The sequence below is a fragment of the Zootoca vivipara genome, chromosome 8 (assembly GCF_965207765.1).
Source record: "Zootoca vivipara chromosome 8, rZooViv2.hap1.1, whole genome shotgun sequence".
Lineage (NCBI taxonomy): Eukaryota > Metazoa > Chordata > Lepidosauria > Squamata > Lacertidae > Zootoca > Zootoca vivipara.
The window spans coordinates 2215056-2228981 of NC_142591.1; the positions used below are offsets into that span (position 1 = coordinate 2215056).

Genomic DNA, 13926 nt, shown 5'->3' on the forward strand with positions numbered 1-13926 from the left:
ACTGTGCAGTTCAAACACGTTCTTCCTGAAGTCAGATTCAGAGCAGTTCCAGGAGTAAAAATGGTGATTGGTGTATCTCAGTACAGATTTGCTTGATGGTCCTGCATGCATTTCATAAAGGATCTCCATTTACAAGAGAGGCTAATAGCATTAGGCCCTGAACAATCAGAATTTCCTTGGCAAAATTATTGAAGACTCCTTACAAACCTATCATTCTTCTTGGCTGTCACAACTTGTTTGGACATTATAGTAAGGGACAAGATCTTAGCTCTTTTCCTTTGCACTGGGACCACATGAAATTTGTGCCATGGGACCCCATCACTCACACCAATACAGGCAACACCATTTTCAGAACCAAGGTGTCCGTGATTTAAAATTGATTTTGCGTGTAGAGGTCTCCAAAAACACCCCCCAATAAATCACACTTCACACAGAAATGTAATTTTGGCCACAACTTTATTTCAAATACAAAATGTGAGTGGTTGCTTAGGCATTGGTTACGACTATCTGACATCCGCCCGCCTGTGGAAGTCAGGGTGAGGAATAGAAATTGAAGAGAGAATGGAGATGGGGGTCAGAGACTCTCCTCTCATCAACTGCTCCCAGGGGCTCTTCCATGGCCCTAGCCCCTTGTAGGGGGTACAGACGAAAGCATGGCCAGCCCCAGAATTCCTTTAACGGAATTCCCCGCGCAGCAGCAGCATTGTAGGGTCAGGCACGGCCAACCATTTCCCCTACAGCAACCGAGACACCTTTAGGATAATTCCCAGAGCTGAAAGTGACCACTTTCCACTTGAGTTATCTCTGTTATCATTCGTTTCTCCTGCTTTTCCTAAATTATTGGATGAAACGGAATATCTGATACTGTACTTGGAAATAAAAGGTGAAAATGGAATGCACAGGTCCAAGAAAAAACGATTCAGATCCTGGATTCCCATGAATTTGTTTCATTAAAGGGGGAATTGTTCTTAGAAACAGGAAACGTAATTGGTCTGTATGAGAACATAATTAACAGAATGCACCCATTGATGACCACAACTAGTATGACAAAAAATAAAAAGTTTAAAAGACATACCTGGTTTGATAAGGAATGTCAGAATAGTAAAAAAAAAGCTTATCTAGGGAACTCAGAAAATTGAAGTTAAAACATGATAAGCACAATCTTGTTATACAAGCTGAGGTAGCCCAGTTACGTTATGATTATAAATTACTACTTACAAGCAAGAAACAAATATATTATGAGCAACAGTGGAAAGCATTGGGAGATGCAGCACTTCAAAAGTATTCACGGAAATTTGGGCATCTGGTCGCCCAAGGGATATGCTAAGCTTTCTTCTTCTTCTTCCATCCAGCAAAACTTTCTGCTTAAAAACAAAACAGTTTTTATTTCCTCATTGTAAGTAAATGTTGGGGCATAGGGTGGGACGTTATACTGGGGTTATCAATACTTTCTCTCGCACGCCGGGCTATGAGAGCGAATCGAAACGCAGAGGTTGCCTCCCCACTACCCCTATGAGGAAATGTTACAAAATCTGGGGCATTTTAACTTATAGAAAAAAGGCAAGTAATTGTGGGTGGGAATGAGAGTTGTTTTTTCCCTTCTCATAATACTAGAACCAGGGAATACCCAATAAAGTGGATGTGAAATTCAATCTATTTTAGTATTTTAACTTTTTGTACGTTTTAAAGTTTTGTGATTTCCCCCCTTAATTTTCTTGTTTTATTCTTTTGTAAATTGCTTTGAGGTTGTTGCTGTTGTTTTTTTACAATTGATTGTAGTAAATAAAAATAAAATAAACCTGAAGGCTAGAGGGTGGCTTCGCAGGACACATACCAAACTTTCTGTGGGATAGCCCCCCCTGGAGCCCTTTTCAATGACTGCCACAGAGAAGCCGCGCCGCTGCGATCCCTTATTTTTCTACCCGGAACTTGGCAGCTATATAAATGGCGTTTCCATGTGTTGCTCTGGTTCGCTAGAAGCGGCTTTGTCATGCTGGCCACATGACCCGGAAGCTCCCTCAGCCAATAATGCAAGATGAGCGCCGCAACCCCAGAGTCAGTCACGACTGGACCTAATGGTCAGGGGTCCCTTTCCCTTTTATGCTTCTGAAATGAACAGGGGGGGAAATGTATTTCATGATCCACTCAGAGGCATCTCTCCTTCTCTCAAACATATTCTCATGGAAAATTGTATGGAAACAGATTAACTCTTTTAAAGAGTGACTTAGACTGCATACACATTACAGGCAGAAATGCAACTAGGTCATTATTTTTCTTAATTCAGATTAAAGCTAGCAGGGGGCGGGATACATCAAAATAGAATATTTCCTAAGAAACAACAGGATGGATAAAAAGTTATGGATTGTGGCTAACATCATGTGTACAACACTTTCCAAAACAGTGGTGGGAGCACAGGATACAGAGCAAATCAGAGTGTGTACAAATTCTTACTTGGATCGTTTCCAGAGGAACAGCCTGTTAGTTCACTTTTCATGAGCATCTGTGCAAAGTGTCACATCCCCTAGGAGTCTGAAGGTTTTCTTTCTCTTAATTGGCCCTGTCAAACATCACCACTGCCTTTGCAGCAAGGTAAAAGCCAACGCAGCAAAAATAGCTTCCACTTTTTTTGTCCTTTGAGGGCTTCTTACTTTACTTTCCTACTGCTTTTTGTTCCTAAACTTTTGGAGTGGGCTGTGCTTGCACAAGGTTAACAATTTCTTTCCTCTGATTAATCTAGTTTTTATCTTGTTAATACTACTGAAAACTTGTTTAACATGCATTACTGACTTATTCCCTATCTAAACAGTGTCACATGTTTTCATTTCTCTTGCTGTTGGATCTTTCTCCTGCTGTTGATCATGCTGTTTTGCCATCATTTTGTAAACTTAGCTTTTAGGGTGCTGTTCTGCCATGGTTATCATATGGTTACCAGATGTCCCCATTTCCCGGGGACAGTCCCTGGATTTACAAATCTGTCCCCAGACAAAATCCATCATCGGAATGTCCCTGGATTTCATTTAATGTTCCCGGATTTTGTAAACTTGTAAAGTGTTGTAGATTTATTAGTAGGGAATGAATGTTGTGTGGTTGGTTCAACGGCACAAGACACATCATATGGGGACTTCCGACGAGGCAAAATGGCAGGCGCCACAGCAGTGAGCAGCTCCTGAAGCCAGCCAGAGCCAACTGTGCTACCAGGCTGGCTCCGGGCTGCTGAGACTGCCGCTGCCGCTGCCACACACACACCCATGACCCAAATCGAGCTGGGAGCAAGAGTGCCCGGCCAACTGTCCAGCGGCGCTCCAGGGCTAGGAAAACCCCGGGGCTGACCCAGGGAGAAGGAGGAGAGGAGAAGGAGAAGGAAGAGAGAGAAAGAGGAAGGAGAAAAAAGAGGGGAGCCCCGACCTTGCCGCCACTGAGGAGGAGAGGTAGGAGAGCCCATGGTGGCTAGCGCTCCAAGAGAGCAGGCCAGGGCCCAGAGGAAGGCCGTGAGACAGAGGAGACCACAGAAGAGAAGATATGACTTAATTTTTTTAAAAAATAACTTTTTTAATAACTTTTTTTCTCTCTCTCTCTCTCTCTCTTTTTTTAAAGTGTCCCCGGATTCTTTGCAAAAAAAATCTGGTAACCTTAGGTTATAATCTTACCACTCCAGCCATTCCCATGTTTCTATTGCGGAGTATTTATTTGATTCATTTCCTCAATCTGCTGGCAACCTCCAGGGTTTTGTATTGTCATCTATTTTTCCCTGTTGTCACTTGGGCCTCTTATGCATGCTTCTGGTATTAGCTATAACTACCGTAATGTAGAGGTAGGCTTTTGATATTTCTACTTTAGATGTGTCCAGGAAGTACTCCATCTTCTTTACCACAGGTAACAGCATGAATAATTCCCTGAAGAGTCTGTTTTGTGTCTTTCTTCCACCTCATTGAGGATTTCATAGCTTTGTTTTGCTTTTTATATTTGAATGAGGCAGCAGGTATGACTTTTCATTACTGCTTGAAAGCTGCTCCATATTACAGTAAAATCCTCAGCTGAATCAAAGTTTAAAAGCAAAATGTGATCAGTTTAGACACCGGATACTCATTATTTAAAGTTTTCATTCTGCAGCATGATCTCTGGTTCTAAGAGTGAGATTTTGTCTGAAAAAATAATTCTAGATCAAGATTACAGGAGCATGGTCCACAATTCCACAAAGTTCTGCCTTCATTAAGCTTATAATTTTACCCTTAGATGGAAAGAGTATTTGGCATAATTTTTTCCAAGACTGCCAAGACTGAAATGGATGCTGTGTGCTTGTAAAGAAAAAATATTGTTATTTTCAGACATCTGGGAATGTATATAGAGTAACATGGATAATAATTCATGGAAAACTAATGAAGCAGACTATTATTTGGTTTGGTTTGATAATGCTAACAATAATTTTATGAATTTAATGAATGGAGCTTACCATAAAGTATATAATCAATTCTACACTGACATATTGACATTAGCAAAAACAGCAAACACCGTACTATTTGTGGCACCTTAGAATCACAGAATCATAGAACCATAGAACTGTATAGTTGGAAGGGACCCTAAGGGTCATCTAGTCTAACCCCCTGCAATGCAGAAATCACAGCTAAATAATCCCTGATGGATGACCATCCAACCTCTGCTTAAAAACCTCCAAGGAAGGAGAGTCCACCACCTTCTGAGGGAGTCCATTCCACTGTTGAACAGCTCTTGCTGTAAGAAAATTCTTCCTGATGTTTGGTCAGAATCTCCTTTCTTGGAAATTGAATTCGTAAGTTCTGGTTCTAGCTTCTGGAGCAGGAGAAAACAAGCTTGTTCCATCCTCCATGTGACAGCCTTTCAGATAATTGAAGATGGTGATGATACCTTAAAGAATGTTCTGGTTACAGGTAGGTAGCCGTGTTGGTCTGGATCGAAGTAAAATAAAAAAATTCCTTCAGTAGCACCTTAAAGACCAACTAAGTTTTTATTTTGCTGAAAGAGACTAACATTGGAAAATGAAGACATTAGGGAAACTCATGTTGCTTCAGTATCAGAATGTTGAACACTGTACCAGTTTGAAGAAAGCCTGTATCTCAGCTTCAGCTTACTGAACTACTCAAAGGAATGGAAATCCTAGACATTGAATTTGTGCACATGGGCAGAGCCTCTTTTGTGCCCTCCTTTCTCAGGGCCTAACACAATGTTATGGGAAGCACTTGGCTGCACAGCTCCTTGGTAATAGCTGGTAAAAGAAACAGGAAAGCTTCACATTATGACATCACATAGTTCTTTCACCAAACGTTTATGTGGAAGTGTGTGGGTGAGAGGTAAATGGGTTTGGCAGTAGTCTCCATAACATGCCATTTACATTGAAAGCATGTGAACAGGGCCTGTTTCTTTTTCTTTCTTTTTTAAGTACTATGCCTAGTGGTTTTAAGTGATTTTTACATTGTAAGGGCCGATCAGAAGGTCAGCGGTTCAAATCCCCGCAACAGGGTGAGCTCCCGTTGCTCGGTCCCAGCTCCTGCCAACCTAGCAGTCCAAAAGCACGTCACAGTGCAAGTAGATAAATACCGTAGGTACCGCTACAGCAGGAAGGTAAACGGCGTTTCCGTGCGCTGCTCTGGTTAGGCAGAAGCGGCATTGTCATGCTGGCCGCATGACCTGGAAGCTGGACGCCAACTCCCTCGGCCAATAATGTGAGATGAGCGCCGCAACCCCAGAGTCAGTCATGACTGGACCAAATGGTCAGGTGTCCCTTTACCTTTAAGGGCAAAACATAGAACTAACAGAATTCCCAACAACCCCCATTTTAAAGCTTTTGGCTCTTAGTCATATTCCTCAACTGTTTTATTTCATGTTTTTCAGCATCATATTACCTGCCAAGCAGTAAGCAACAGTAATCCCAAGCAGCAGTGGGACATTAATTAGTATATGAGGTCTTATTACTGCTCCTCTGCTGCAGCCTACGGAGGTGCTTTATAAAGCACACCACGTACAACTGAGGTATCTCATTTATTCTTTTCATCACCCACGAGTTTACCCTTCAAAGGATGCTAAATTGTCTTTCTGCAGTGGCAATACTTAGTGGTATTAAAGTCCAAACTATTGATGCTGCATTAATGCTGAGGTAAGACTCAGGGTTTAGGTAGTGCTAAAGTACATTTGCACTGAGCTTCACAAGAAATGGGACATGCATTTATTTGCCATGTCAGCTCTCCAGTTCATTTTCAACAGTTCCAGGCAATATACTGTATCACTTGTTTAAATTACGACTTGAGTAACTTCAAACAAGAAGCTTCTGGCATAATATACTCCTCTCATGTGACTGTGTCACCTCATAAATCACATGAGGAAATTCCTGATTTAAAAGTCTCCCCTCTTTTGAACTGGGCAGTGCCAAACAAATAACAGCACCCTTTCCTACCCCTCAATGTGAAATATGACCCCCCAAAAAGCCATGTGGAAGAACTGTATCATATCTCGAACTACATACTTGAATTTACATGGACCATCATGAAACAAGTATTCAGATACCATTGAGCATCTATGATATGTTCCTAGAAGAGTTCAGTGTCCTGACAGACCACTCACACTTTTTGCTTAAGATTCCTGGGGTTGTTACACAGAAAAAGAAAAAGAAAGGTCATAAGTTCTGCCACAGCTATCTGCCTGCAAATCTTTGCAACTCAATGCTTTTCAGAAAAAGCTACCTTCTTTCAGTATCTTTGTCAGAAAGTCATCTTTCTAGCATAGTTATTTTGCTTACTGCTTCCACAGAAGAGAAGATGATGTAGTTACCCCAAGCTTTTATGCTGGTCATATCTGGTAGAACCAGAGGTGGTGGTGGTGTTATATTTTTATTTATACCCTTTTTCCCTAACAGGGACTCTCATGCAAACAAAATCATATATGCAGTAGATAGCAAATCAAAGTAAAATGTGTTCTTTTAATGTTTATCTCCATATGACCAATTCTGTTCACTCTTGCTGATTTTTAAGTTAAATTGAAGTAGAAAAATCCAAGTTGCAGATCCAAGTATTACATGGCAGAATGTGGCTTATTAGCATAATTATTGAGGGAGCTAAACCCAAAGAGCCCACATGAATAGGGCTCACAGGAATGGGACAAACTGTGTTCCACACTTCATGTAAAACATCAGTAGGAGATGGTAGAAACTGCTGGATAAGATACACTTGAAAAATATTCCCATCCTTTTGCCAAAACAGAAGGCAAAACAATACCTGATTTCAAAGGCAGCCAAATAAATGGATCAAAATAAAATAAAATAGAAAAATTCCTTCCAGTAGCACCTTAGAGACCAACTAAGTTTGTCATTGGTATGAGCTTTGTGTGCATGCACACTTCTTCAGATATCTTATTATGGATGATAACTTAACTGCAGCAAGGAGCTGGTTCCATTAGCTTAGCTGCCACCATCAGAAAAACCAGTTCAATAGGGCCCACCTGCTGATAGACAGTGGGAATGCCAAAACTATTTTCAGTGCCTGATTCTGTTCCTTAAACTTTGGCACTGGGAATCTTTTGATGGTCTCAGCAAATATAATGTGGGTAGCCACTGCTAAACAAGCTCTGGAACCATCTCTCTGCCAAGTGTTGTTGTCACATCAGAATAGTTTTCAGGCTAGCTTAGAAATAAAAAGGCAAACATACTGGGATAATTTGGTCAAATAACATGGTGGGACGGGGTGGGTTGGAGTAAAAATGTAAAAGATAACATAAAACGATTGAACAACAAAATAAAACAGCAGGGCATTAACATTTAGAGCAAACTTTAAAACAGCACTAGACATAGTCAAACCCTAATATCAGCAGCCAATAAAACAGCAACAAACTGATGTTTTGGTGAATAAAACCTCTTTTTCTTGTCAAAACTGCATTGTAGTAATAAAACAACCATTACTAAACAGGCTACTATATTAAATATACCATTAATAACAATCTTGTTTCCTTTTCATAGGCACCTAACCATTTTGGGGCTCAGTTTAAACCCCCACTTTGGCATTGGGTTGTCTGAAAGAAAGTTCACACCCTTATAAATGGCCTGCACAGGGTACAACTAGATGACAGTTAATTTTTCTTTTCTTTTCAGCAGGCTTTTATTTTTAGTTGCTGCTCTGAATTCAGAACTCTTCAGTTTTAACTTTCTTCCCTGCAACATTTGCTTTGGTTTTATGATTTTATGCTGTGCATGTGTCTTTGAGAATCTCAACTGAAAAACTGGTTATAAATTGTTAAAGTAGAATAAAAATAAATAAAAGTGGAGATGGTACACTAGGAACAACAGTGACTCAGTTTCTTTTGTTCTGCTTGAATTTCCAGTTATATAAGAACGACAGGTGAATTTTGTTTTTGTTTTGCGAAAAGCTGTTTTCCCCTTTGCTGGGCCTGGGGCAGACAGTGTGCACTTAGTCAGAAAATACAAATGTTAGTGGCTATGACATTCAACAGGTGACCTTCTGTTGAACTGGGTGGATTCAGCTGAGGCTTCTAAATAACTTTCCAAGATGGGATCTTTATGGACAGTCACTGCAGTATGTGTATCATAAATGCAACCGTCATGAAAGGGAAAACATTATATTCAAGACTCTTTTCTAAATCATTCTGATCCAAAACATAGATATTAAAACAATGCATGCTATATGATCAGTACTAGGAGATTCATCACTAGATTTCTTCAGTTTCTTCCAGCACTAAAAGCAGCTTCAAAGGGACTGGGACTCTGGTGGGTTTTTAAGGGGGAGGGGTTAACCATGATTTCTACCATGAAAATGACAATGTAGTGCTGCAGCCAAGAAACAAATCAGTCCCCTTTGACCTAACATCAACAAAGGAGAACCAGCCACGTATCTCCCCAAATCTTTTCTAGCTTGGTCTTTCCGTTAACTGAGGCCCTGCTTTGTGACCCAGTGACACCAGAAGTGTTGCAGGTGGCCACAAGAGATAGAACAGTTTCATCCATAGAGTATGGAATGGCCTCCTGCAGAAGGCCACCCCATTCCTTCACTGCTTGCTTGTTGGCAAACTGCAAACATGCATTTGTTCTGTATTTAGCGGCAGCTAGACTAGTGACTGGGAGTGGCCGCCGGGACCACATAGCACCGGTCCTGAGAGATCTACACTGGCTCCCAGTACGTTTCCGAGCACAATTCAAAGTGTTGGTACTGACCTTTAAAGCCCTAAATGGCCTCGGTCCTGTATACCTGAAGGGGCGTCTCCACCCCCATCATTCAGCCCAGACACTGAGGTCCAGCACCGAGGGCCTTCTGGTGGTTTCCTCATTGCGAGAAGTGAGGTTTCAGGGAACCAGACAGAGGGCCTTCTCGGTAGTGGCACCCGCCCTGTGGAACGCCCTCCCAGCAGATGTCAAGGCAATAAGCAACTATTTTACTTTTAGAAGACAACTGAAGGCAGCCCTGTTTAGGGACGTTTTTAATGTTTGACGCTATACTGTTTTTAATATTTGGTTGGAAGCCGCCCAGTGTGGCTGGGGAAACCCAGCCAGATGGGCAGGGTATAAATAATAAATTATTATTATTATTATTCCCCTCTTCGGCAATAGGAAAACTTCAGAAGGCACAGCCCCAGCCCTATAGCCAATGTCAGAAGAATTTCATCCCACTGAGGTGGTCTGGGGGAGGGGAGCACCCTCATCACTTGATGGGCGTCCTGGTGTTTCAAAGCTCAAGTTTGCCTGTTGGTACAACCTACTTTCCTCCACCCTGAGGTCCTTTCTTTTATGCTTGGCTGCTAGGACTTCCTGTCCACTCCTTCCTAAGGTCCAGCCCTTTCCTCTCAGTCACTCACCACTGCCTCCACCTTACTAGTGTGGGGTCAGCTTTTTATGCTTTGCCAGAGATCGCATATAGGCATCCACAGCACTAGGCCTATTTAAATAATTGTAGAGGTATTTCAAAAGCTATGCACTGAAAACAAATTGTGGGCCTACACAATATCTGATAGAAGAAGGCATGCACATCTGTTTCACAGTAAATAAATGATTTGGAATTCTCATCATACAGGGAGCCCCTTGCACACAAATTCTACTCCCAGGGAAGCCTTGCACATCTGCCACGAAGCCCAACACAGGGCAGTGGATTCTGGGAAATGTTCAGCTCACCTTGGACCCTGGTCTATTCACATGGGCCTCCTACCCTTTTTGAAGTGAGAAGGAGACCTAGATTACAGCCAATACAGCTCCAGACTGCAAAGGAAGATCAGTAACACGATGTGTGAGAATTTACCTTTCAGTGATTTTTCCATTACAGTGGATGCTCGGGTTGTGAACGTGATCTGTGTGGGAGGCATGTTTGCAACCCGCAGCGTTCGCAACCCGTGTCTGCGCATGCGTGGGTTGCAATTCGTCTGCACATGCATAAAAGCGCGATTTAGTGATTTTGCGCATGTGCACACGCCAAAACTCAGAAGTAACCCGTTCCGGTACTTCCGGGTTCCGCGCGGCGCGCAACCCGAAAAAACGCAGTCTCAGAGACCATCTCATAAGGTCCTGCAGCATGATTTGCCAAAGAATATCTGAATGTATCTTTAGGTGCCAGGCAAAAACGTTTCTCTTCAACCAGGCGATTTGCTAATTAACATTCTATGGCTTTTAAAATGTGTTTGTGAGAAGGGGGTTGTTGCTTTGTTTTTGTTTTATTATGTATTTTGTATTTTCAATTTGTATTTTTCTGTTGTGAACTGCCCTGGGATCTTTGATAATAAATAAGATGGTCCAACACGAGTACTTCCTTGCTAAATTTAGCTGAAAGCACGGCTACTTGATAGTCACAAATTTCAGTGGGGCTTCCCTTCTTAGAGGCACGTTCACGACTTCATAACACTGCGCATTTTATTTCCACAGTACAGTTGCAAGAACTCGTTTCCCAAGTACAGTAAATCAATATACTGCGTTGATCAAAAGTACACAGAGCCAGCAAACCGTAGTTTTAGGTATAGATTGAATAAACCAAATAAACTAACAATATAGGTAAAAACTTTTAAAGGGTAAAATTTTAAAAAGCGCCTCAAGCTATAAACAGTACAATAATTAAGGCAGGCTGTTACATATAAATTTTTATCAAAGATGTCGCCTGCAGGGTTGCAATCTAGTCACGACGGAATCTGCTTCCGTGCTGCGATACAAATGCGCACGACCGCGGCGCACGAGGAAGAGCCTCCCGGCACTGCAGCCTCCTCCGCAAATACTACTACTCCCAGCATGCCCCACGCCAGCAAAGCTTCCAAAGATGGCCGCCTTTTTCGCCGCCGCTACTGGGCTTTGCTGTTTCAAGGCGCGGGCGCGCTGCGCCGTCGGATGAAGAGAAAGCGAGGCAGGCATTGGTACGCGCCCCCCCCCCCAAAAAAACCTCTTCTCTGGCCCCGGAGAAGAGAATATCAAGACTACACGCCTACGAAAGATAAAAACAAAAGGACCCCCGCGGCGGGTGTTTGCGAGCCTCGCTGTTCTCTGAGGCGGTTGACAGTAGTCATTCGCCAGGCCCCGCCCACTTCCCTCAGGCGCTCCGGTACCTCCCCCTCCCCCCTCCCGCTTCGCCGCCGCCGCCTCAACCTGCTCTTCCTTCCTTCCCTCCCTCCCTCCCTCCCTCCCTAAGTGACCGCCGGCTGCTCGCCCATCTCAGCCGCTGGCGCGAGGCTCGCTGTGGAGACGGCGCCCTTGGGTTCCCCGGCTGCCCTCGCTGGGTGGCTGCCGCGCGGACGGCGAGGGTCACGATGTTCTCTCGGAGGGGCCACGCCGATGTCAAGAAGTCCACCCAGAAAGCGCTGGACCCGCGGAAGGACGTCCTGACGCGCCTCAAGCACCTCAGGGCGCTGATGGGTGAGTGGGGGCAGCAGGAGGGGGCAGCTGGTCGTCCCAGCCCGGCAAGTTCGCAGTTGGTGCGGGAGGGTCGCCTCCGGAGAATGGTCAGGGACGGAGGGTACGAATCAGGGATGCCCCGAGTCCCATCCCTGCCGTGTGAGATCGCCCATCATCACAATCATCACTACTTTTGAAATTTGCGAGTTGCTTTGCCCAGGGCAGCCCAAAACGACTTACAATCGGACAGACAGGCAAAGCCAAACCAAAGCTAGAGATAGGTTATAATGTGGCTCTTACCTGCCCTCCCACCCAACCTCCAGAGGTGCAATGGGTCAATGGGTCTGGCTGTTAACCAAAAGGTTGGTGGTTAGAGCTCACCCAGGGATGGCTGTGGGCAGCATTCCTGAATAACAGGGTTGGACTAGATGACCATCAGGATCCCTTACATTACAAAACCAATTCCATGATTCTCACAGCCCCCATATATGCAGTGGGGTGGGAAAGTACTTACTGTTGTAAGGAAAGCAATACCATGAACATGGTGTACTTCAAACACAGTTCAAATCCTGGGTGAGCTCCCGTTGCTCTGCCCCAGCTTCTGCCAACCTAGCATTTGAAAGCGCACCAGTGCAAGTAGATAAATAGGTACTGTGGCGGCAGGAAGGTAAACGGCATTTCTATGCACTCTGGCTTCCATCACAGTGTCCCGTTGCGCCACAAGCGGTACAGTCCTGCTGGCCACATGACCCAGAAAGCTGTAGACAAACTAGCTCCCTTGGCCTGAAGCGAGATGAACGCTACACCCCATAGTCACCTTTGACTGGACTTAACCGTCCAGGGGTCCTTTACCTATTTTACCTTTACCTTGTACTTCAAACACTCACTGCAGTTATGAATGCATGCTAAGTTGAACCAATCTCTGCAGCTAGTGCTTTTGTCTTGCCATGTTTCATGTCTGCACCTAAGGTCTTGCCTGTGACCTCTTCTAACTCTGTTGCTTACATTCTCTTCTCACAAAGAGTGTAGTGTGTGTTTGATTACCCCTCATAACCTACCTTGTTAGAGTACATTGTTGTGATGGTGTATGGCAGGGGTGGCCAACTCCCAAGAGACTGTGATCTACTCACAGAGTTAAAAACTGGGAGTGATCTACCCCCTTTTGGGGGGTTCAGGTCAAAGCTGTTGAGTTTTTTTTTAAGGAAGGGAAGCCCTGTTTTGGGGGGTTTAGGTCAAACTTGTTGAGCTTCTTTTAGGAGGGAGGGAGGCCCATTTTTGTTTAGGGCTTCAGGTCATAGTTGTTCAGCTTTTTTTAGGGAGGAGGAAAATTTGGGGTGAGCTTTTTTTAGGGGTGCCAGTGATCTACCACAGACATCCAGTGATCTACTGGTAGATCACAATCTACCTGTTGGGCGTGCCTGGTGTATGGGAATCAGCAGCTCTACATAGAGATAAAAAAGATGGCAGGTGTATTGTAAGCAAGGGACAATGATAGGGTTAACATCCTTGTGCCTCAAACTCACATGCACTAAAAAAAAGTTGCTGGCTTGTTCTGCTGCAGTTTTAAAAAGAAGTGGGTTTTTTAAATGTCAGAGTGAATCCTGATTCATGGTACTGCATGTTGCCAGGAGGCAGAAGACAAATCTTGATGTAAGTAGATCATGATAAGGAACTGGTTTCTCTGTTCAGTTGTTCCAGCTTTTGTTAGTTAAACCTGAACCAAAAGCATATTGTAGAAATCTAAAACTAGAGTTATGCCCAACATAGCCACTTCCTGTGCTCTCAGCTATACTAGAAATATGAGCAGTGTCTTCTCCTTGGGGACAATAATATTCTTGCACTCACCCCATGTGCATTCACTGTGAATTTCACAGTTTGTTTTGATCTTGCAATGGTCCCTGTCAGTTGTGTGGATTGTCCATTGCCAGCATGGGCTGAACCATCTTGCAGATCCTTGAAGCAGTTCCACTGGCTCTGAAATCTGAGCTGGCTGGATTATGTTACGCAGTGGGGGAGGTAGGAGTTGTTGAGTAAAATAAACATCCATTCTACCTAACTTTATAACCCTCCTATGAGTAAACAGAACACTGATC

The 13926-nt window shown here is 43.6% G+C and overlaps 1 protein-coding gene across 6 annotated transcripts in view; it reads left to right on the forward strand.

Moving 5' to 3' along the window:
• Positions 1–11264: 11264 nt before the first annotated feature.
• The window catches only part of RALGAPA2 (Ral GTPase activating protein catalytic subunit alpha 2), a 187340-nt gene continuing 184678 nt past the window's right edge, over positions 11265–13926 (forward strand). For 3 of the 6 annotated variants that reach the window (XM_035101982.3, XM_035101981.3, XM_060278161.2), the window contains exons 1-2: positions 11267–11358; positions 11631–11854. In XM_035101982.3, the coding sequence (XP_034957873.2) occupies positions 11333–11358; positions 11631–11854 (250 nt within the window). In that variant the 5' untranslated portion in view covers positions 11267–11332. Of the gene's footprint in view, positions 11359–11630; positions 11855–13926 lie in introns of those variants that run through there. The other 3 variants (XM_088675912.1, XM_035101980.3, XM_088675913.1) reach the window with 3 other exon arrangements.